Source organism: Theropithecus gelada, chromosome 7a (genome assembly GCF_003255815.1).
Source record: "Theropithecus gelada isolate Dixy chromosome 7a, Tgel_1.0, whole genome shotgun sequence".
In the NCBI taxonomy this organism is placed as follows: Eukaryota; Metazoa; Chordata; class Mammalia; order Primates; family Cercopithecidae; genus Theropithecus; species Theropithecus gelada.
The window spans coordinates 42,300,837-42,325,104 of NC_037674.1; the positions used below are offsets into that span (position 1 = coordinate 42,300,837).

Genomic DNA, 24,268 nt, shown 5'->3' on the forward strand with positions numbered 1-24,268 from the left:
TTGGAAGGAGCATCTGATCCTGCTTCGTCATGCACCTTGTGGGCCGCGGGGTAGTCACCAAACCTCTGAGCTTTATATTCCGTAAGCGAAAACAAGGTCATTTATGAATGGGCTTGCAGAATCGGGAAACCTTCCACAGTTCAAAAGAACATCTCACCATCACCATCAATGAGGATAGAACCACCCTTTTGGCATGGGCTGTGGGAGCCAAGCTTGGCCTCCTTCTACCTTGGAAACCAGTCTTGGACTTGGGGTAGAGGTATGGGTCCTGGAGTCTCTGTGGGGCTATGTCTGCCTGTTAGTCTGGTAGGATGGATATACTGGTTGACTCCCTCCCTCCTCTGCACCTTTCACCCCTGATCAAACAAGCCAGCTCTTTCCTGGCAGCTTGGGAGCTTGGGCATGGATGCGTCAAGCAGCTTCAACTTGCCTGCATAGTAGCACAGCCACAGAGTACAGACGGGTGGCCATGGCAGAGCTGTGTACTTCTGCCAAGCCAGTAGGGCATTTTGCAACATTTTTGTTGAGAATGCTTAAGTCTCATGTTCCTGCATTCTCTACAGCAAATGTTAGTATTTAATTGTGGATTAATAATCTCTCCAGTCAATATTAGCTTTTTGTTAATTATAAAGCATTCCTGCTTGTTCCAGAAACACGCAAGAATGACCGAGGCAATACTCACTTTAAGAAAATTCAGTATATATAGGTCTCTGCATTCACCAAAGAGGTGTGGATCCTGTATTTTTGTATAACAAAAGGCTATTTTAAAGGAAAGGATTTAATGCAAGAATTATTATCTAATGTTCCACCTTTGTACTTTTAATTTTGGAGTGATTATCCCAAGCTGCATCTTTTTTTTTTTTTTTTTTCTTTTTTTCTGGAGACAGGGTCTTGCTCTGTTTCCCAAGCTGGAGTGCAGTGGTGCAACCATGGCTCACTGCAGCCTCAGCTTCCAGGGCTCAAGCCATCCTCCCACAGCCTCCAGAGTAACTGGGACTCCAGGTACATGCCACCATGCCTGGATAATTTTTTTATTTTTTTGTAGAGATGGGGACTTGCTATGTTGCCAGGGCACATCTCAAACTCCTGGGCTCAAGTGATCCTCTCACCTTGGCCTCCCACAGTGCTGGGATTACAGGCGTGAGCCACCGTATCCAGCCTACATCTTTAGTGTAAATAGAGGCAGGTATATTTGACTTGCAAAGGTCACCTGATTCTGTCTAGTTGGTAAATAACAACAAAATAGTGTTAGATGAAGCTTACATTTGAGAGCTTTGCAAATAAGGAAACCAGCTTCTCCACCCATTCTTTGGCTCTTCCATTCAAAGCCATGTTCCCTGTTCCATTTACCTTCATAGACTTAGCAAGCCAGGGAAATTAAATCCACCCCCATGGCCAGATTAGATGACTTGTAGGCTTTAGGTGATTTTATTTTATTTCATTTTATTTCGAGCCACTGAAACAATCCTCACACATAGTGAACTCATTTGCCATTTTGTTAACCAGGCTGCATCAGGAGGATCAGCAAATGGGGACACTGGTTCTCCACGCCTACCTAACATACTGACCTCTGAGCATCAGTAGTACCATCTGTTAAATGGGAACAGTGTTGCCACAGTGCCTTTTTCAAACCTGGTTTGAAAGGAGGCAGACGACTTTCCAAAAGCCCTTCCAGCCTTTGAGTTTTTATATTCAGCTCCCCATTGCTGAGAGCACCTCTGTTAGGCCACATAGTACCAGGTCCTCGGGGAGGAGAGGGGAGATCAAGCCAGCTGAATCCCAGGCCAGCCTGCTGGTGGATGAATTGGATGGAGACACGTACCCTTCTGTTGACAGCATAAATTTGAGTGTCACAGAAGAGGGGTGTGTGATTGAGACCCAGGGGCTGAGGAAGGCTTTCCAAAGGAAGTGACAGTGGTGTCTGGATGGTTAAGCAAGTTTCTGACAAGTATTAGGGAATGGAGAAAGAAACTCATGGTCACTGAGTGCCGGGTACTGTTGTCAGGCTCTTCTTGAAAACCCCTTAACCCCTGTGAGTTAGGTAATCACCTAGAGGAAACCAGGCCCTGGCAGCACTGGCTCCATGGGTGTTCGATGTGTGGGGTAACTCAGGGCTTCTGCTCAGAAGAGGTCTCTGCTTAACTGAATGCTGTGCTCTCACCATCTTGAAAATCTTCATCATTTTGGAACAAGGGGCCCTGCGTTTTCATTTCTCCCTGGGCCCTCACAAGTAGACAGCTGGTCCTGGTTCTCAGAGATGTGGTCACCTGCCCACGGTAGACAGCTGGTCCTGGTTCTCAGAGATGTGGTCACCTGCCCACGGTAACATAGCTGTGAAGATTTGCACGAGTTCACCTCTCCATCATCTGTGGTCTCAGGAAGCATTCCAGATCAAGAGAGTGGATGGAGGAAATGCACACTGGGTGGGGCGCTCAAAGCCCAGGGAGCTAAGCGGCCTGGTGGCAGGAGATGGTGAGGCCAAGGATTTGAGGGGGCTGGGCTGTGGGTACCTTACCTGGTTACCCCCTGGGACAGTTCTACACCAGTGTGGGTGCCTGTTCCTGAGAGCTGAGACAGGCTAATTGAGGGCAATTTTTAGGTACTTTGCTTTTATGGCTTTATATTAGTTAGGTCCAAGAAGAAGTCTAAGGCAGGAGGTTTGCCAATAAAACACATTGTATATGGGGAATAAAAGACAATTAAAGGTGCCTCAAGTTCTGTCAGCTCTGGGAATCTGCAAGATGGAGAATGTGCCAAAAGAAGGGCTCTTTTTTTTTTTTTTTTTTTTTTTGTTTGAGACGGAGTCTTGCCCTGTTGCCCAGGATGCAATGGCGTAATCTCGGCTCACTACAACCTCCACCTCCTGGGTTAAAGCTATTCTCCTGCCTCAGCCTCCCGAGTAGCTAGGATTACAGGTGCCCGCCACCACGCCCAGCTAAGTTTTGTATTTTTAGTAGAGACAGGGTTTCACCATGTTGGCCAGGCTGGTCTTGAACTCCTGACCTCAGGCAATCCACCCGCCTTGGCCTCCCAAAGTGCTGGGATTACAGACCTGAGCCACCGCGCCCAGCTGAGAAGGGCTTTCTTGAAGCCTACCATCATCTGCTACAAACCAGCATCCCTGCACCTCTGATGCACGCCCAGGCTGTCCCTATCTGAACCCCAAAGGGCCAGTTTTGTCTCTGTGATCTCAGATTAACCAGGGACTTCAGGGTTAGGTTCAGTTGGTGAACTTGGGCATTTAATGCCTGAGATGAGAACTCAGGCCCAGCCTGCTGTGAGAACAGCAGCCCTGAAGGCCGCTGCAGGCCCTGGTTTATAGGTGAACCCGGCAGTTTGGCCATAAGCAGTGCAGACCCATAGGCTGGGAGGATTTGGGGGCCCCTTCCCATCTCACAACTGCCACCTGGGGACTGAGGTACCAGCTTCATTGTCTTGCACACTGTTATTTTAGAACCTTTCCAGGGGCAATAATGAAAGCAAGGCTTTCCCACCCCAGGTGGTCTCTGAGTAAGAAAACAAACAAACACACTCCAGAGTCTGACTTTATGATAAAACAAAAGAGGACTTGGAATGGGAGCAAAGTTCAGAGGCTTTGTTGCAGAAACTGGTTCCTTCTCAAAACGTGGGCTGATTTTATAATCTGCTTGTCTTGCCCTGGCTCTCCCTTTCCACCCTCGTTCCCTCCAGGACACAGGGAACCAGAGTTCCCCCACCTGGGCTCCTGTCCTCCCCAAGGGCCTGAGGGGTTTCCCTGCCTTGCTTGCCAGGTGGTCTTTTCCTTTTCAGGCTTGAGTAATTGGGGTTTCTTTTAAGAGGGCAGCACCACTGTTTCTGGCACAGAGTCTGAGGGATGAGTCCTCTGATGGAGGAGATAGCTGTACCACCAGCCTCCGTGTGGCTCTTCAAAGCTATAGCTGCCTGCAGAGAGTGTAGTGAAGGGAGCTTGTACCACAGAGCCCTGGGACCTGCAGAGAAAAGCCGTGCTGTCTGGGCCCAGGGAACCCAGAGCAGTCTTAGCGGGTGGGAGACGATCTCTTCGGCAGGGCCAGACGGGTGAGCTGCAGGTGGAGGGCAGGTAGAGGCATGCTGATGGGAGTGGGGCCCCAGGTTTCATCCTCTGGTGGGTCCCCTTGCCCGTTGGAGTGGTAAGGCCTAATAGCTCCTGGGGAAATGGCCTGTGGAGGAGACACTGAGCAGGCCTGTATATTAGGACCTGGGTGAAAAAAAAAGCTTGTTTTGTGTCAGGGTTGCAAGATGAGTTCATCTGTTCAGGATTTGTTTGAATACTGCAAGAGATAAAAGAATGGAAACCTTACCCATCACAGCCCAGGCCACCACTTTGTTCTTCCAGAGAGGTGGGGCCAAGCAGGCTGCAGTCAGGGCGCCGAAGCTGAAAGAAAGGCCTTTCTGCAGAGAAAAGCCTGCAGAAAACCCTTGGCCTCGAGAAGGCTGGGTACGGCCCAGCCAGGTGGCCGCTGACCGTCAGGATACCCCAGATCACTCCTAAACCCCTCCTGCGACTGGGGGACTCTGAGGACCACCCAGGAGAGCTAAGGGAGCATATGAGGCAGCACCAAGGAGGGCCCAGAGGAGAGACAGTGGGCTCAGGGTCAGTCCAGTCTATCCGGATTCCTGCGCTGCACTCTCACTTTGGGTCTGTCCTGAGAATTGGGATGATTCTGCCTCCTGGACTTGCACAGTTCAAAAAGGATCATGAATGAAGCATGTAGAGCACCTCCCACTCCCCAGGGACAAGCCCGGGGTAGCAGCCCTTGCCCAAGATCAATTATTATGATTGTAGCCCATCTACAAAATACTCATTTTTGTGTATTAGAGGGGTAGAATGTTTGAGTGTGGGGGAAAAACTACACTTAAAAGCCAAAAAGTGTGTTTCCAGGGCTGCATAGGGGGGCCAGAAATAGCTGTTAGGGTGTGATATTTGAAAAGCCCACCGTCCTCCTAGGAAGGTGGGCAGCATGTCGTGGGGCAGTGTCGTTAGCACTGTCACCTCCGAGGACCCCTCTTCTCGTCCAGTCTTTGCAGAACCCCCACGTGATGGCGTGGAGTGGACATGGCTAGCTTCTTATAGCATGGTCTCTGTGCCATTGCCCTGACGTCCTCTAGGATTTTGCAGCCCACAGGTTGCAACCACAGGAGTGATGCAGAGTCCGCATCTCTAAGGTTAGAAAGATGGAAGCTCAAATCCCAATTCTGCAGCTTCGTCGCTGAGAAGTTGGGGTATGTTTCCGGACTTTCAGGCCTCAGCTCTCTCATCTTAAGATGGGAGAATTAACATATGTTGAGGTAGTGCATTTAAAGGGTTTCAGACACTGCCTGGTATTTGGTAAAGGTTTCTTAAATGTGAGCTAGTTTATTATATTATTATCATGACTATTATTATTTCCCCTTGATTCTCAACTCCACTGGCACATATTATGTTTGCAGGTGTTACTACTGAATACGAATGCCCTTATGAACCACACAGGCTGAGTTACTCTGTCATATAATTTTTATATATATGTAGATAAGGCTGCATGGTAGTAATAATATTAGTAATCATAATAGCTGTTAACTTATGCAATGCCTATTTTGAGCCAGGCATTATTTGACACACTTGAAATTAATCCCAACACCCTGATGAAGTAACCATTGATTGCATCCCTGTGTTACAGGTTAGGAAACTGAGGCCTAGAAGGGTGAAGTCACTCGCCCAAGATTTCACAGCTCTGAGTGGCAGAGCTGGGATTCACATGCAGGCACCTTTGCTCCCTAGTCCATGCTTTTAACCGTATGCAGGAGACATCCTGGTCCCAGCTGTGTCACTCATTTCCACTGTGACCTTGGCAAGTCACTTTACCTCTCTGAGCCTGTTTTTGCGCCTTGGCCATGTGGATGGCATGTTCCTCAGTCTCCCTCCTCCTGGTTCTGTCATGCTGCCCTCCTGTTCCCATCACACTCCCTGTCTTAGGGGCATCCCTCCACCCGCAGCCGACTAGCTGAGCGGCTGTCTGGGGGGTGGTGGCCAGTGTAGAGACCAGCCGCCAAAAGAGCCCCTGAGGTGGGCCCTGTGCAGGCAGGCTGCAGTGGTGGCCAGACCGCCCGTGATGTAATGACCGATTAGGAACTTCCCCTTGGAAGCCCGGCTTCCTCTAGGAGCCAAAGGTGCTGGAGCTGAGGTGGGGGGTGGGGAGGGGTGGGTGGGAGCGAATAAGAGGAAACTCCTGTCAGCTGGGCCCAGCTTTTGGAAAGAGTTCAGCAGAGAGGCTCGTTCTAAGCTGTTGACCATTAACATGGCCCTGTGCACATTCCTTCTCTGCTTTTACTGCCGGAGCCCAGTGGATAAAGAAAGAACTGGTCTTCCCCTCCCTTCACAAAGAAAAGAAAAAGAGCCTCTAATTAATGCTGCATCTCGAGACTTGCTGCAAAACCTGAAGCCATTTCTGCAGCTTAAAACGACAAAGGAGAGTTAAGTGGAAACTCCTTTTTCCCTCTAAGTTTGATAACAAAAACTACTTATCTAATGGGCAAACAAGGCTTTAAAAGGGGTGTTAGGTTAACCAGATGCAGGGCCACGTAATTACTCCCAGGCCTGGGAGCCACAGATGAAAAGCTGCCGGTTGGACTGGAACTTGAAGCCACAGGCATGACATGGGACAGAAGAAAGGAGTTTTCCAGGAGGGCAGGAGGCCTCAGTGCAGCCCTGTGCAAAGGAGATTGGAAAAGCCAGCCCTGGGCCCCTCTTCAGCTCTGCCACCAACTTGCTGGGTGACCCTGGGCAAGTCACGTAACCTCTCTGGGCCTCTGAGACTTTTGAGTATCTCTTCTTCGCTCTCGATAGGGTCTGGGCCTGTCTGCCCTTGTTTCAGGCCTATCAACGAGGTGCTGAGCAGGCCCTTTCCATCTAGCCCTGGGAGAGCCAGGGAGGTTGCTATGGCCCAGGTGTGTGTGAAGTAGCAGCAAAGACTTGGAAGGTGAAGGAGTAGGGACCACCTGCTCCCCTGCTGACCCAGACCCTTGAAGACCCAGAGGACTCGGGCTGAGCCTCCCATGAATGCCCTGAACCTTTGAGTCTAAGCTGGGCACAACGCTGGTTCCTTTAGGGGATGGCTGAGTCTGAGGCAGTCTGGTCAAAAGGAAAGGGGGAAGCAGGAAGAAAGCAGGCTGCAGTTTATGCTCAGGCTCTTGGAGCTTGCAGCCCACGGGGGAGCACACAGGAACGTTCCTGCCCTTTGTTTTGACAGAAAACTGCTGATTCGAAGAAGCTAAAGGCTTTTCTTGGGATTTCAGCACTCCCCGCCTCCCTCAGACTGCAGTCAGCTCCCTTGGTGCCCCTGCACCCCCACAAAATTACATGTTGGGCTCGCAGCACCCTCCCTGGGCAGAGAGGCGTAGAGGAAAGAATGCCAGCCATCGGAGGGGCGGATTTCTGTGCAGGGGAGAAGGCCTATTGTTGGGACCAGTCACCTCCTCCTCCTCGGTGCAGACAGCCACCACCCTCTGGTGGCAGGAATGTGGTTGCCACCAGGAGGATAAAGGGCTTGTCCCCTGGGCCACTGCGGAGCCCTGCTAGGGCCACTCTAGAACAGCTACAGGACATTGCCACTTTCTTCTTTTTAATTTTTTTCAAGGTCTCATACCTAAAATGAAATCCACGGTTCTTTAAGCGTACAGGATGTGTCTTTTTACAGCACAGATGCCCAAGTTCCCATGGTTCCAATCAAGAAATCAGACATTTCCATCATGCTGGAAAGTTCTCTTGTGCCTCTTCCCAGTTGTCTCCCTTTCCCCAGGGGTAACCACTGTTCTCATCTATTTTATTTTATTTTATTTTTTGAGATGGAGTTTCGCTCTTGTTGCCCAGGCTGGAGTGCAGTGGCACAATCTTGTCTCACTGCAGCGTCCGCCTCCCAGGTTCCAGCTATTCTTCTGCCTCAGCCTCCCAAATAGTTGGGATTAAGGTGCCCGCCACCACACCCGGCTGATTTTTTTGTATTTTTAATAGAGACGGGATTTTGCCATGTTGGCCAGGCTGGTCTCGAACTCCTGACCTCAGGTGATCCACCCGCCTCAGCCTCCCAAAGTGCTGAGATTACAGGCGTGAGCCACCATGCCTGGCCACTGTTCTGATTTACACTGCCGTAGATTAGTTTGCCTTCTCAAGAGTTTTGTCTCAGTGGAAATATACCACGAACCTTCTGTGTCTGGCCTCCCACGCTCAGTGGGATGCCCTTCAGATTCATGCACCTTGTTGCGGGTGTCAGTAGCTTGTTCCTTTTTCCTGGTGAGTAGTGTTTCATTGGCTGGATGTTCCTAGTTTTTGTTTATTGGTTTTCTGTTGATAGATATCTGAGCTGGTTTCTGGGTTTGGGTGGTTAGGACTAGAGCTGCTAGTCCTAGGAACATTAAATCACGGAAATTTAGAGCTGGGGAGAGAGTAATGATCTCATTGTTCGGATGGGAAGACTGAGGCCGGAGGAGGGAGATGACCTGCTGGATCAGGGCCAGGAGGCAGGACTCCTCCCAGGCTAGTGCCACTCTGCCAGATCCATCCCAGACACAGCGCCTCTCCTCCTCCCCCGGAACCCTCCCAGCAGGACCCAGAGTCTGGCTGGGAACTAGGCCAGGCCCTGAGCAGGGGGTAGTGAGCGGGCGTTTCGGTCAAAACTCGGTCATCTTTGATGTTGTTCACTCGGGTCTGACTCCCCGGTATTTATTTGCAATTAAAGAGTTGGTTCCTAATTAGGCTGATGGCCGTGGGAGATGGCAGTACCACAGCCTAGGAGCCACGAGGAGAAAAAGATCCTTCTGTAAGAGACTGTCCCCTCACCTGAGTGGCAGCCTAGGCTTGTGACTGAGAGGCACAGGGTGAAGGGGCCGTGCAGCTGTGGGAAGTACAGAGTAGGGACCATGGGTTAGGGGGCACCTACCTTCTCACTCATGGTGTCACAGAGAGCATGTCAGCTTGTGTTGGACACACCGCATGAAATCTGAATGCACATATGTGTGTGAGAGAATGGAGCCACAGCAGGGCTCATTCTAGACATTCAGACATGCATTGCTTCATTCTTCCATTCCTTCACTCACTGGGCACCTCTTTCACTGCAGGTACCAGGCTAGGGGCTAACCCCTAACATTTGTAAAGTGCTTTGCAGTTTGCAAAGGGCCTTGTCCACAGTCCTATTGAGACCTTCCATGGCGGCGACCCTGGGCCATGACCCCCAACCCCACTAAAGATCCCTGGCCTCTGAAGGGTAAGGCCAACACTGGAGCCCGTAAACAAGGCAGCTCCTTCCTTCTGCACCCACTTGATTTTGCCGGAGTGTCTAGAAAATTCAGAGATGGACAGTGTGTGAGTGGAGCACTTGATTATTGAATCAGTCCTTTTGCAAATACAGTGAATGAGTCTTGGAGACATTTAGCAGTTTATCGATGGCCACATATCCAGTCAGTGGTGGCAGCCTTAGGACAGTCTCACTGTGAAACCTTGTGGACCATGCGGCATGGGTTAGAGTAGAGTTCTGGGCTCTCAAGTTCTGGCCCTAGGTCTGCCACCCACTGCTGTGTGTCCTTGGGCAAGTCCCTCGACGCCTCCCAGGATGCTGTCTGTGGGGCACCAGATGATTGGACTCCATTAGTGGTCCCAACAGGCCAGTCTCAAAACTAAGTTTTCATTGGTCCATGGTGAAAGAAATAAAAATAAGTTAGAAAATAAGTCTGTACATGGCAAAATAAAGCAGTGGTAGGCCGGGTGCAATGGCTCATGCCTGTAATTCCAACACTCTGGGAGACAGACAGGCAGATTGCTTGAGCCCAGGAATTTGAGACCAGCCTGGGTAACATGGCAAAATCCGGTGGTGTGTGCCTATAATGCCAGCTACTTGGGAAGTTGAGGTGGGAGAATCGCTTGAGCCTGGGAGGTCAAGGCTGCAGTGAGCCGAGACTGCGCCACTGCTGTACCCCAGCCTAAGTGACAGAGTGAGACTGTTTCTCAAACAGAAACAAAAATGAAGCAGTGGTCACCCTGTGTCATTCCCAGCTCCCCTGTTAAAAAAAAATGTGTTGGTTTGTGGAAGGCTGAAGTGTTGGGTCTCACTGGATAAGATAATGTCAGTGGATACTCAAGCTCTGACGCCCGGGGACTGAGAGCTGAGTGGGGACAGGGAGGCTGAGAGTGGCTGGCTTACCCTCTGGATCAGACAAGAGACCCTGGTTTTTGCCCACCACCCTTCCGTGCCCTAGGGCCTGAAGCCACCAGCCCACCAGCTGGGTTCAGGATTCCCTGTGGGGTGGGGGGTGGGGGCAATGTCCAGGCACTGGACATTTATTTTCTGCCCCCTTCCCTTTTATTAGGTTGGTGCAAAAGTAGTTGAGGCAGGAGGGTCACTTGAGCCCAGGAGTTTAATCCCAGCCTGGGCAACAAAGCAAGACCTCATCTCTACAACAGAGCTTTTGAAAATTAGCTGGGCACAAGGGTGTACATCTGTGGTCCCAGCTACTCGGGAAGCTGAGACAGGAGGATTGCTTGAGCCCAAGAAAGATATGCAGCCTTGGGATAGATGGAGACCCACCCCACCCCTTCCCAGTCAGAGTGTAGACCAACTTGGGGGCACTGGCCAGGAGCGCAGACGCCTGTTAAGGACAAAGGAGGGGCTGCAGTTCAGGTGCCCCGGGAAGGAGAGGTCAGAGAGGGCTTCCCGGAGGTGGCGGTCTGTCTCCCTGGATTTGGGAGACATGGCCAGGAGCGCAGGCCTGATGAGGTATAACCCAGTCTGTTCAACCAAGGAAGCCGCAGGGGATGGGGCCTGGCTCAAGCCCTGGGTGTCCCTTAGCTGGATGGCTGGGGGCAGGCAAGGCCTGAGGGCGGCTCTGTGGATTCATCCCCAGTCATAGGGTACCGTAACACGCACTGGGGCTAGGCTGGGGACATGGGTTTTGAGCGGAGAAATGGGGCGAGTTTGGCCTGGCTGGGAACTGAGAGGAGGGGAATAGGAAGTCCCACCTATCCTTGAATTGAAAAACTTCCTTTTTTCTTTTTTGTTTTTCTTTTTGTTTGAGACAAGGTCTCACTCTGTCACCCAGACTGGAATGGTGACACATTGTAGCACAATGACAGTTCCCAGTAGCTTCAAACTCTTGGGCTCAAGCAATACTCCTGTCTCAGCTTCCCGAGTAGCTGGGATTGCAGATGTACACCATCATGCCCAGCTAATTTTTAAACGTTTTTTGTAGAGGTGAGGTTTTGCTTTGTCGCCCATGCTGGGCTTAAACTCCTGGGCTCAAGTGAGCCTCCTGCCTCAGCCTCCCAGAGTTCCCAGCCAGCAACCTTTTGGAAGCTGGGAAAGAGAAAGTCGCTCCCCCCGCCCCCTGCGCCCCTGCCCTTCCCCAGCTAGACTCTGCCTTTTTCCATGGGTCGGGTAGAGTGGCTGGGCAACTGTCTCAGAGCCTTGTCTGTGAAGAGGTGCAGCAGTGACCCCTCCCTCAGTGAGACAGTAAATGGAGTCCTCCAAGAGTGGGGATAGTGACGCCTCAGCTTGTAAACAATCACCTCTAGGACTCATGGACCATGAGAGCAGTCATGCTTACAGATAGGGAAACTGAGGCTTAGGGAGGGAGCGGCACTTGCTCAGTGTGCAGGTTTTAGGAAGGAGCCAGGGCAGAACTCTCTGGAGTGTGGAGAAGAGCTCCCCTCTAGAGTGTGGCCTGGCACCAAGGCGGCCCCAGCATTCACTGGTGTGTACCCTGGGCCTCAGTTTCCTCACCTGTGGAATGGGCTGCTAGCAGAGGTGAAATGAAGCTGTTGTGCAGAAGGGGCCCAGCTCACAGAAGGCACTCACGAATGCCGTTGCCCATCCTGTCTCCCGGCATACTCCAGGCATCGCTTTTTTTGCATCCCCACCTTGCTGTGCCTGACACAGTCATGGAATTCTTGTTGGTTGGTGGGCAGTGTGGGTGCTGGAGTTTCATGGTCAGGCTAGCACGGTGCTGCTTTTCTGGCCCTTGGGGGCTCCCAGACCCATGCCAGATAGATGGCTGGGGAGAGGGGCACTGGAGTGGAGTGACTGGAGCTCAGAGTCGGCTCTCCCAGCTGCCCATCTGCTGGGAATGGCCTAGTTCCTGAACCTAGTGACCTCCCAAGGGCTTGAGCTGTCTCTGTCACTATTGCTCACTGGCTAAGGGCAGTTCAGTCGAGGGCAGTAGAACCTCCTCTTCCTCCTCTCCTGACCATCAGCTGGAAGCATCAGAGGCCTCCCTGGAGACTCTGAGGCAAAATGATCCAAGCTGTGGGCTGGTGTGAGGACTTGGATTACCCCCCAGCAGACTTGGGGACCTGGGTCTGGGACTCAGTGCCAGGCACAGGGCAAGGGGCACACTCATGAAGCCTGTGCCCAGCCCAAAGCCACAGCAGAGCAGTCAGCCTCCAGGAGGCCCCTGAGGCAGACAGCCTCCTGCCAGGTGGCTGGGCGGGCCTCCCAGTGTGTAAGGGGATGTCAGGGGCCCTGCCACCCTGTTCTTCTGGGGCTTCTAGGCAGGGGAAAGACCAAGGCAAAGGCAGCCAGAGCTGGCCCCACGCAGGCTCCCAGGTGAAGCTGTTAGAAGTGTTGTCCTCTGAGATTTGGTTGGACTTTGATCAGTTTTCCTCAGAAAAACAGCCATGAAGCACCTTGCTTTGCTCTGTCAGGCCTCCAGCAGAACACCTCCCTCTGCATAGGCCCAGGCCAGGGACCTGTGTGGAAGCAGGCATGGCAGGCAAATCATGTCACCTCACTGGGCAGTTATAGGTGCCTGCCTGCTTCTCAGAGCTGTGAGCTCCAAGGAAAGGCCAGATATCAGAATCTGAGAAGCTGGCCACGTGAGAGCAGGGAGCACCCTGGTCTGTGTTGGTCTGAACTTTGGTCTCAGAAAATTGTTAAACTCCCCTAGACACACAGATGGCCCGAGTCAGAGTGTGACAAGGGATTTCAGTAACACCTTAGCTACCCCTTTGCTATACAGTGAGGAAACTGAGGCCCAGAGAGGAGCAGCACACACCTTCGATTGCTGGGCAGCTCCAGAGCCCTTAAGGAGCCATTTTCTTTGTCATTTAGGGACCCTCAGCTCCTCTGCCATGCAGAAGTGGCTGCAGTTCTGGTGAAAACCTGCATTTCCTGCCAAGAAAGCCAACTGAAGTGGGCGGTACCGGGAGGCTAAGGCTGAGGTAGAGAGCAGTCGGGCAGTCATATTTATAACAAGGTCACCACAGGAATCCTGCTGCTGCAGGCCAGATGGGATCCTGGGGGCAGCTCCCCCCACCCCCAGCCCACCTTCCTGTACTTGAGTCCTCTAATGTGGTGATGTCAACCCCCGCCCCCATCCACCAATAGCCTAACCCTACTCTGTCAGGTTGAGACTTGGACTAGTGGGTTCAAATCCTGGCAGGGTGCCCTCCTCTGTAGAAGGAGGAGAAGGTGGCGCCCTTGCAGAGTGATCATGAGGACCAAGTGAGTCCTGTGCGCTGTGAAGAGTAAGAAGCACAGTGCTCCACTCCTGGTCCGTGATGGGTGCTCCACAGTCAGTCCCTCCTTTGGGGGCGTGCAGGCAGCTGCCTGTCTCTCCTGCTAGCATGAAGAGGCAGGGGCCGGGTATGCAGGGTTCATGTCTGTGCTTCCACAGCACCTAGCACACAACAGGTGCTCTCTGGCTTGCACTCTGTGGCTCATAACCTCTGTTTTCTCCTTTGTGTGAGTGTGTGTGTGTGTGAAAGAGATGTCCTGTTGTGTGCTATATTTCCTGAGGACAACCTGGCACACAGTCGGTGCCCACATGACTGCTGAATGCTGGAAACCTTACCCAGCTCCCACTGTGCAGACAGCAGAGCCCATCTCCCCTCCCTGGTGCCTCCCACCTCCCCACCCCGAATAACGCGGCAGTCCCTGTGCTTGTCCCGCAGACGCCAGCATGTCTCCGGACGCCACCAAGCCGAGCCACTGGTGCAGCGTGGCGTACTGGGAGCACCGGACGCGCGTGGGCCGCCTCTACGCGGTGTACGACCAGGCCGTCAGCATCTTCTACGACCTACCTCAGGGCAGCGGCTTCTGCCTGGGCCAGCTCAACCTGGAGCAGCGCAGCGAGTCGGTGCGGCGAACGCGCAGCAAGATCGGCTTCGGCATCCTGCTCAGCAAGGAGCCCGACGGCGTGTGGGCTTACAACCGCGGCGAGCATCCCATCTTCGTCAACTCCCCGACGCTGGACGCGCCCGGCGGCCGCGCCCTGGTCGTGCGCAAGGTGCCGCCCGGCTACTCCATCAAGGTGTTCGACTTCGAGCGCTCGGGGCTGCAGCATGCGCCCGAGCCCGACGCCGCCGACGGCCCCTACGATCCCAACAGCGTCCGCATCAGCTTCGCCAAGGGCTGGGGGCCCTGCTACTCCCGGCAGTTCATCACCTCCTGCCCCTGCTGGCTGGAGATCCTCCTCAACAACCCCAGATAGTGGCGGGCCCGGCGGAGGGGTGGGTGGGAGGCCGCGGCCGCCGCCACCTGCCGGCCTCGAGAGGGGCCGATGCCCAGAGACACAGCCCCCACGGACAAAATCCCCCAGATATCATCTACCTAGATTTAATATAAAGTTTTATATATTATATGGAAATATATATTATACTTGTAATTATGGAGTCATTTTTACAATGTAATTATTTATGTATGGTGCAATGTGTGTATATGGACAAAACAAGAAAGACGCACTTTGGCTTATAATTCTTTCAATACAGATATATTTTCTTTCTCTTCCTCCTTCCTCTTCTTTACTTTTATATATATATATATATATAAAGAAAATGATACAGCAGAGCTAGGTGGAAAAGCCTGGGTTTGGTGTATGGTTTTTGAGATATTAAAGCCCAGTCAAAAAGCTAATACCAGTCACTCGATAATAAAGTATTCGCATTATAGTTTTTTTTAAACTGTCTTCTTTTTACGAAGAGGGGCAGGTAAGGCTTCAGCGGATTTCTGACCCATCGTGTACCCTGAAACTTGACTTGAGTTTTCATGTTTTATTGGATAAAGATAGAACGGATTGAAAAGGGAGGAAAGTCACATTTACTCAAGTAAACCAGAGAAGGTTGTGTTGTTCCTTCCTGCCCATGGCTATGGTGTGTCCATTGGATAGGGATGGTGGTGAGGAAAGGGAAAATATACTGGCCATTTATCCTGAACAAGCTTTTCCAGTCTCATGGAGGAGGTTCATGCCCCAGCCTAGAAGGGCCCAGGTCTATGCCTCCCATCTTTGAGCTATGAGCAAGCTAAAAGAAGACACTATTTCTCACCATTTTGTGGAAATGGCCTGGGGAACAAAGACTGAAATGGGCCTTAAGCCCACCTGCTACCTTGCAGAACCATCTGAAGCCCCATGGTGAGTAGATCCTTTTAGGACCTCGACAGGCTATTTCCCACCCCCCAGCCAAAAATAGCTCAGAATCTGCCCATCCAGGGCTGTATTAATGATTTATGTAAAGGCAGATGGTTTATTTCTACTTTGTAAAAGGGAAAAGTTGAGGTTCTGGAAGGATAAATGATTTGCTCATGAGACAAAATCAAGGTTAGAAGTTACATGGAATTGTAGGACCAGAGCCATATCATTAGATCAGCTTTCTGAAGAATATTCTCAAAAAAAGAAAGTTTCCTTGGCCAGATAACTAAGAGGAATGTTGCATTGTATATCTTTTTTCTTGGAGATTTATATTAACATATTAAGTGCTCTGAGAAGTCCTGTGTATTATGTCTTGCTGCATAATAAATTATCCCCAAACTTAGCAGCTTAAAATAACTAACATTTATTATCTCCCACAGTTTCTGTAGGTCAGGAATCTGGGAGCAGCTTAGCCAAGTGGTTCTGGCTCGGGGTCTCTGGTGAGGTTGCCATCAAGCTGTCAGCCAGGGCTGTAGTCATCTGAGTCTTGACTGGGTCTGGGGGACCTGCTCCAAGCTCGCTCACTTAGCTGCTGGCAGGAGCCCTCAGTTCCCTGCCACGTGGGCATCTCCACTGGGCTACTTGCAAGATGGCTTCCCCAGAGCAAGTGATCCAGAACAGCAAGGGTGAAGCTGCTGGGTTTTTTTGTTTTGTTTTGTTTTTTGTTTTTTGTTTTTTGTTTTTTGTTTTGAGACAGGGTCTTACTCTGTCACCCAGGCTGGAATGCAGGTGCCCCATCATGACTCGCTGCAACCTCAAACTCCCTGGGCTCAGGTGATCCTCCCACATCAGCCTCCTGAGTAGCTAGGACTACAGGTGCACACCATCATGTCTGGCTAATTTTTGTACTTTTGGTAGAGATGGGATTTCACCATGTTGCCTAGGCTGGTCTTGAAATCCTGAGCTCAAATGATCCTCCCACTTCGGCCCCACAAAGTGTTGCGGTTATAGATGTGAGCCACCATGCCCAACCTAAGCTGCTGTCTTCTGTAACTAGATCTCAGAAGTGACATACCATCGCTTCTGCCATACTTGTCATACAAACCATCTCTGTTACAATGTGGGAGGGACTACACAAGGACATGAATACCAGGAGACAGGAATCATGGCCACCACATCCTCCAAGAAGAAAAACCGTTTAACTTTGTTTCCCAAAGTTATTTACGAATAGACTGTCCCCACCCCTGTAATAATGTCCCCATACTGAGGCATGCCGGTGCTTCCGGGCTGACCACAGCTGTTCACGCCAGGGTGCTCTGCACTGAGGCCCTGACCTGAAGACACTCAGCAGAGATGGCTGTCACACTGGAGTATTCAGAGGGCTCTTGGTGTGGGGGCAGGACGGGAGGCACCACAGGCTCACAGGCAGTTTGTGGGTGCACGTCCAAAAGGAATAAGCAACCACTTCCATGCGAGTGCCGAGAAGGAGGAATCGGGAGGCCTCCTAAGAGGCTCAGTGCCTTGACCTCTGGTCCTCACAGGACAAATGAGCGGGAAGCTGGCAGGCTAAGGGTGGCAGAGGGTGCAGGAGCAAAGAGTTTGGGGATGGCAGAGACCAGGAAGCAGGAGGGGAGTTTCCAGACACTCGTGCTCTGGAGCCGGGCTGCCCGAGTTCAAATCCCAGTTCTGCCACTCAGAGTGACTTCAGTGACTTAATAACTTCTTAACATGCTTTGGTGTTCCCATCTGTAAGATGGGAATAAGATTGCCCCTACCTCAGAAGTAGGTACGAATTGGGAGAGTGAAGCATGCCACAGAGTACCTGGTCTGTCACCAGGACACAGCTGCCATTATTCACACAGAGCCAGGGCTGGAAAGGGCTGGGCGGCCCTCACACACCAAGATGAGGAGCTGGGGTGATCTTCAGGGGGCAGGGAGGAAGGTGGGCTGCTTCTCAGTGGGCCAGGGAGATGAGCAGATCTGGGCAGCTTAAGGATCATTGCAAGGTCCTCTGAGCCCTGAACCCATCCTGGCTCCCCTTGAGCCTGGTGCCCACCAATGCCAGTCTCCTGAGAGGGGCTTCTTGCCATTAGAGGAAGCAGCCAGTCACCCTGCAGTGCCTGGATGTGGAAGTGATCATTATAATCTGCCATCATCACGGGTTGACAGCCCCATTTTATTGGTGAAGAAACAGACCTGGAGCAGGGAGGTGCTCATCTCAAGCCTGTAGTCAAGGAATGCTGGAGTGTGACCCAGGTTTCCTGCCCCCTACCCTGGGGACTATTGCATGCATATAGAAAGTTGTCATCCTCTCTGTCTCCCAGATTCTCAGAGGGCGACCAGCCAGGCAGATGACTTTTTTTTTTTTTTTTTTGAGACGGATTCACGCTGTCGCCCAGGCTGGAGTGCAGTGGTGTGATCTTGGCTCACTGCAACCTCCGCCTCCCGGGTTCAAGCAATTCTGCTGCCTCAGCCTGCCGAGTAGCTGGGATTACAGGTGCCCACCACCACGCCTGGCTAATTTTTGTATTTTTAGTAGAGACGGGGTTTCACCATGTTAACCAGGCGGGTCTCAAACTCCCGACCTCAGGTGATCCGCCCGCCTCTGCCTCCCAAAGTGCTGGGATTACAGGCCTGAGCCACCGTGCCTGGCTGACATTTGCTTCTTAGAGCTAAGCCTCACTGGCCCCACCCTGGCCTTCAAGGAAAACTCTCCTCGTTCTGCTGCCAACCCAAACTCCCTACACCCCTTCCCATTGCAAACCCGAGGCCCGAACTGAACGTGGAAGTCCCCATGGCTCCCTACCCATTCTGTTTCCCCGCACTGCTCAGGCCTTGGCCCTTCTGTCTGAACTCTGCAGGCTCATAGCAGGCTGCTCTGTGAGGATGTGCTTGGAGCGATGACTAGTGACACTCACTCACTCCCTGGGAGTCCCTGCAGATAAAGAAGCTGATGCTTACATTAATGATCATTTGTCCAAGCTCCCTGGAGGAAGGAACAAGCCCCTGTCTCAGATGACAGTCTGGAGTTCTCCCCATGCCCTGGTTGTGATTGGCTTTGCTGGAGTGGGCTTGTCTCTTGGGGGGCAATATGCCCTCCTGAAAGACTGAATTCTGGGGACCCAGGGATCTCAACCTTGAAGCTATCTCCTGTTCCGAAGCTGAGGACTTCCCTGAGGTCCTCGGATGGCCTCAAGTGTCAGGGAGAGGCCCTGTGGCCGCCTTCTCGGGGGTCTGAGAGTCCAGTTCCAACCCCTCAGTTTACAAAAGGGGAAACCGAGTTCTGGGAGTTGGCCTAGCTGCTGAGTTCAGCGGTGGCAGGACCTGCCGTTCTCCCTCCTCTCCTAGTCTTGTTGCTTCGCAGTAACTTTGTGGTTTCCCCTAGACCACCCAGGGATCTGGTGACTCAGGCTCCAATGGAGACACTTTCTAAACAAGCCCTGGGTTCTCTGCAGAGTGCTGGGGGGAGCCCGGTCCCTGCAGGCCCTGGGAGACAAGATTGGTAGGACTTACTGCCCCCCAAATCCAAGGTGATGCCCCAGAGGTATTCCTGCAATTGACTAGGTTTTTGGGGAAGGGTTAGTCCCCACATTCTCCTCTCCCCTCCATTCCATACCCCACTCCGATCTCCAGCACCTCCCCTGCCTTAGTCTCTGGGTGTGTATGTTGAGGGTAGGAATGGAGGGGTTGACCTAAGGAATGAGAGAAACAGATGGGGAGAGAGAAGAGAACCTGGAGATTTTGGGTTCTTGTCTCAGATGAGAAAACCTGGGGCCAAGAGAGGGGTTGCGAGTGGCCTGAGGTCACACAGCATGCACACACATTATTCATCTCTGGGGACTTCCTGGTGCTCCACACTTCCATAGGCCACTTCCTGCCCATGTGTCCCCTCCTGCAAACTCCCATCCCACACATTGCAAGGGGCATAAAAGCCCCAACCGCCTAGGCTGCAGCTGCCTTGTTTTAATCCTGACCCTGCCACTTAGCAGCTGTGTGACCTTGGGCAAGTTACTTGAGTTCTCTGTCTCAGTTTCCTCATCTGTAGAAGTGAGGAATACTAATATGAGAGTATCTACCTCCTAGAGTTGTTGGGAGGATTAGATGAACTCGTGCCTGTCAGGCACTCAGACCTGGCCTGTATTAAGCACTCATCAGGTGTTCACAGGTATGACTTGGGGGCCTGGAAGGCAGCTCAGGGAGGTGAGTAAAGCTTTGGTGTGGGGACTCCTCAAGTGTGAGGACTCAGATCCAGATCCCTGAGCCTACTGGTGGCCTTGGGCAGTCACCTGACCTATGTGAACCCCTGTTTCCTCAGTTGGGGAGTTGAGTCAATGATCCACAGTCACATCCCTCCCCTGACAGCTGCTGCCCCTCTCTTGCTACCACCAATCCATCCTCCACCCGCAGGGATGGTCTGCACCCAAATCTGACCCGCTCCTCCTCCAAGTGCCAGGATGACTCCCTGTACCCTCAGAGGATGTAGACCTGCCTCTGAGAGTGGCCTGTGATGCACTGATGGAATGTGGTTCTGCCCCATCTCAACCCCAGACAACCCCCTTCAAACACTGCACTCCAGACTTCTCTCTCTGTCTGTTTGTGTCTTCCAGGCCTTTGCCCAAGTTGTCCCCTCCTCTCAATCATCTCCCAGCCTACCCCATCCAGGCTCTGACCACACCGGTGTCTACTCTTTCTTCCCCTGGAGACTCCTGAGAGCCAGAGATGTCTCATATCCCACTGGCTCCCGTGGCCACGGGCCAGCCTAGTGGCGGATACAAAGGATGGACTCCCTGGATGTTTGTGGAATGAAAAGACCATGGAGGTAGTGGATGTGGGCGAGTTATATAAACTCTAAAGGGCCAAGCAGGCATGTAGAGGGGGGTATGTTTATTAGCGTCATGTATCTCCATGACAACCCCCAGCTGGCTTCTCCCTACAGGCCCCTAAGATCACTCACCCCTCCCCCACCCTCAGGCCCAGGCTCTGGGGGTTCATGGCCTGCAGCCTTATTCTACCCTCTTGAGAGTGTGATGGCAAGAATTGCTGTTTGCATCTGTTAAAGTACAGGAGAAAAAAAAGAATTCTTGGTTTGTGGTGGGAGGTGGGCGGGGTGGGGGGGCATCCATTGGATGAATTAGAACCACAGACTTAGGGAACATCTGAACTGGGAAAGGCCTCAGAGTGCGTCTAGTGCATGGCTATCCCTGAACTGAGGCCCAGAGAGAGCAGGGCGCTAACTAGGGTCACACAGCAAGGCAGTAGCAGAGGGAGGCCAATACATGACTTGAAGCTCCTTCCAGAGCCAGCCTCAGCAATGCAGCAAAGGCTTCTGGGAAGCCAGCACTGGCCTGAGCAAAGCAGTTGAGAGGCAAGAAGAGTTGGGGTGTGGATCATATGTTTCATTTTGCTTTAATTGTGGTGAAATATATATATATATGTATGTATGTATACATATATATCATAAAATTTCCCATTTTAACCATTTTTAAGTGAACAGTTTGGCAGCATTAAATACATTTATATTGTTGTGCGGTCATCACCTCCATCCATCTTCAGAACTTTTTCTATCTTCCCTGTGTTTTTTACATTTTACTGTGGTAAAATATACATACCACAGAATTTGTCGTTTTAACCATTTTTAAGTGCACAGTCCTGTGGCGTTAAGCACATTCTCATTGTTGCATTCCTTATGCTTTTTAATGAAAGGCAAATGAAGACAAGGTTTTTAAATCCTTCACCCTGGGATTTTGAGCCCTTGCTGACTTCCAGCAGCCCTGAGAACCCAGAGGAGGGTGTGTGTCATCCTGGTCCATTTGGGGGTTTGGAGGAGGCTGTTGCGGAGTTGGAGAGGGGGTGTTCAGGCTAGGCTGATCACCACTAGCGACACAGACTGAAAGAGCCTGGTAGCCTCTCTAACCTTTTTATTTAGTTATTTCTTTTGAGACAGAGTTTCGCTCTTGTTGCCCAGGCTAGAGTGCAACAGCGCAATCTCGGCTCACCGCAACCTCTGCCTCCCAGGTTCAAGAGATTCTCCTGCCTCAGCCTCCTGAGTAGCTGGGATTACAGGCATGCGCCACTACTCCCAGCTAATTTTGTATTTTTAGTAGAGACGGGGTTTCTCCATGTTGGTCAGGCTGGTTTCGAACTCCTGACCTCAGGAGATCTGCCTGTCTTGACCTCCCAAAGTGCTGGGTTTACGGGCATGAACCATCGTGCTCGGCCCTCTCTAACCATTTTTAAAACAACTATCAATGGGGCTAGTGGAATGTGGATAAAGTGCCCAGGATTTCTGAGCCTGAGACTGGGAGTCCATGGTCTGAGCAGAGGAGAGATGGTTTTCAACTTGACCTCCTTGGGCTCCCTGGGGTACCATGGGAGACCTGGGTAAGTGACGCTGGGAGAGTTCCCCCTCTTCCCAGGCCTCAACTGCCCTTTAAATGAAAAGTCTGAGCCAGATGGCTTCTGGGGGAATTCAGGGTCTCAAGAGAACTCCTGCCCCTCACTCAAAAGTCTTATGCTCCCAAGAGAGGCAGATACAGTGGACTTTCATGTTGAACCTGCAGAGAGGAGCTGGGACGATTGCTAGTAACAGAACTCTTACTTCGCTTAGTGATAATAATAGCAGTAATCATTTACTCAGGGGCTTGTTATGTACTTGTTATGTTTATATTATGTCATGTAATCCTTATCCCATTTTATAGATGAGTCTCAGAGAAGTTAAACAAGTTTGCCAAGGTCACACAGCTGGTAAGTATCAGAGCTGGGTCTCACACTCAGATCTCTCCTTCCAGAGCTGATGTTCCTACCCCCACACCCCTGCTGGTGGCAGCACTTCTGAACTTGACTTTCCACAGCTGTTGAGCACACAGGCTTTGCAGCCAACTTCTGGGGCTCCAGGCCCAGCTCTTCCTCGAGCTAAGTGACTTTAGGCATGATACTTATAGTCTCTGAGCCTCAGTTTTCTCATCTGGTAAAATGGGCATAATAATATGGTAGTTAGGGAAATTAAATTAAATGAGTTAATATTTGTGAAGTAGTTAAGCAGGGCCTGGCCTGTCGTGAGTGACATTTAGTATTTGTTGAATCTTTAAAATAATCATGTTTGGGCCAGGCATGGTGATGTGCGCCTATAGTCCCAGCTACTTAGGAGGCTGAGGTGGGAGGATCACTTGAGCCTAGGAGTTTGAGTCCAGCCTGGGCCACATAGTGAGACTCTGTCTCTATAATTTAAAAAAATTAAATACATAAAATATTATGTCTGTTGCCAGTTTTTTGGGTCAGTTCTGCTTGAACCAGCAAATTGGAAATGTTTATTTTTAAAATAGTTTTGCTTTCTATTTCTCATCATTGAGCAATGAACAAAATGGAGTTTTTGGGATGCCTGGGAAAACACGCACATAAACACCACTGCATATATGCACACAGTCCGAGATGCATTTTCGTTAACATTTTAACAGAAACACAACTATTCATGAGTCTTTGCAGAGGAGAAAAAAAAAACTCTTCCAAAATAGGCCTTTCAATGTTGGCCAAGTTCCTCAAGTTGCCTAAAATGGGCAGCATTTTGGTGTTTCCCAAGTACAGTGTGTGTATTAGAAGCTGATCTTTTGGAATTATTGACTGCTCCCGTTCCTTATTTCCTTTCCTTCTCTACCGATGAGGCAAGGATGTTTGCCATTCCTGGCCCTGATGACAACTATTTTGACCCTTTAAGAATTCTCTGCTTTGTGCTGCTCCAAATATAACATCAATGAATGTCAAAAGGCACATCAGGTCCCCCAAAAAGCTGAATGGCACTGGGTCTGTCCTGGTGGCTCCTGAACCCTCTTCACTCTAGGGCCCAGGGGCTCTGAGGTCTAGCTCCTAGGGCCCCTTGGCACCATGTGGGCCCACACCTAGGATCCCTGCTGCACCCTGGCCATGATGAGAGGTGTCCTTGTCACAGCTTGCAGAAAAGACTTGAGCCACTCAGATTTTTAAATTGAGGAATTGTCAATCCATATGTCTGGGAAACTTTGTTCTGTCTGAGTCTGAGCCTGGGTGCTCTGCTAGGTGAGGGCTGGCCCAGACCCAGAGGAAGCAGGAGATGTCATCACACATCTTCTGTGACAGTTCCTAAGCCTTGGGGGTGGGCTCCCAAGTGACCAGGAGAAACCAAAGGCCTTTGAGGTAAGTTTGTTCTTAAATTTTCCATCGTTGGGGAAAGAGGAGACACTAGGTACCTGAAGTCCACAAAGCCAATGAAAACCATCCTTGGACAGAGAGATTTCTCTACCTTCTCCATCAAGCCTTATGCCTGAGCTACTGATGATGATGGAGGGGCAAGCTTCAGAGAGAAGTGAAAGTGGACACAGATTTGAATCCTGGCTCCATCATTTTCCAGTTTGTGTGAATTTAGGCATTTCATATTTCCCCCGAGCCTTAGTTTTCTCATATGTAAAATGGGGATGATATCCTCTACCATGTAGGAATCAAATGAGAAAGCATATCGCATTTAGAGACAATTCTCCATGGGTCTCTCTGCAAATATTGCAAGCAGAAGCACTGATGGCCTTTGTTCTGGACTATCTTTTAAAAGATATATGATAGCCACAAGCATTAGAAGATATAGTGTCTCCCTTTGGTGCAATGGGCAGGCATCTTTACTGCCCATTATAAAAGATTTGGGTTCCCTAGGTCCAGGGTTCCTCTCCTGTAAGGCACCTCCACTGAGTGTGCAGGTATCACCTGTCTCTCTTGGCATCACAAGGGAAACTATGATGATGCTCATTCTGTGTCATGAGGAACAGAAAGAAGTCCTTTGTCTCTGACCCAGGAGTCTTGTGTCTTCTCATGTCTTTCATGAAACAGTGACAAGCTAACTTCTTATCTTATTTAAAAAATAGAT

General features: G+C 51.0%; 1 protein-coding gene across 1 annotated transcript in view; it reads left to right on the plus strand.

The window, feature by feature from the left end:
• Positions 1–14,926, plus strand: part of SMAD6 (SMAD family member 6) — an 81,046-nt gene extending 66,120 nt beyond the window's left edge. The window contains exon 4 of the mRNA XM_025390668.1: positions 13,931–14,926. Coding sequence (XP_025246453.1) covers positions 13,931–14,469 — 539 coding nt within the window. The 3' untranslated portion in view covers positions 14,470–14,926. The remainder of the gene's footprint in view (positions 1–13,930) is intronic.
• The last annotated feature ends 9,342 nt before the right edge of the window (positions 14,927–24,268 follow it).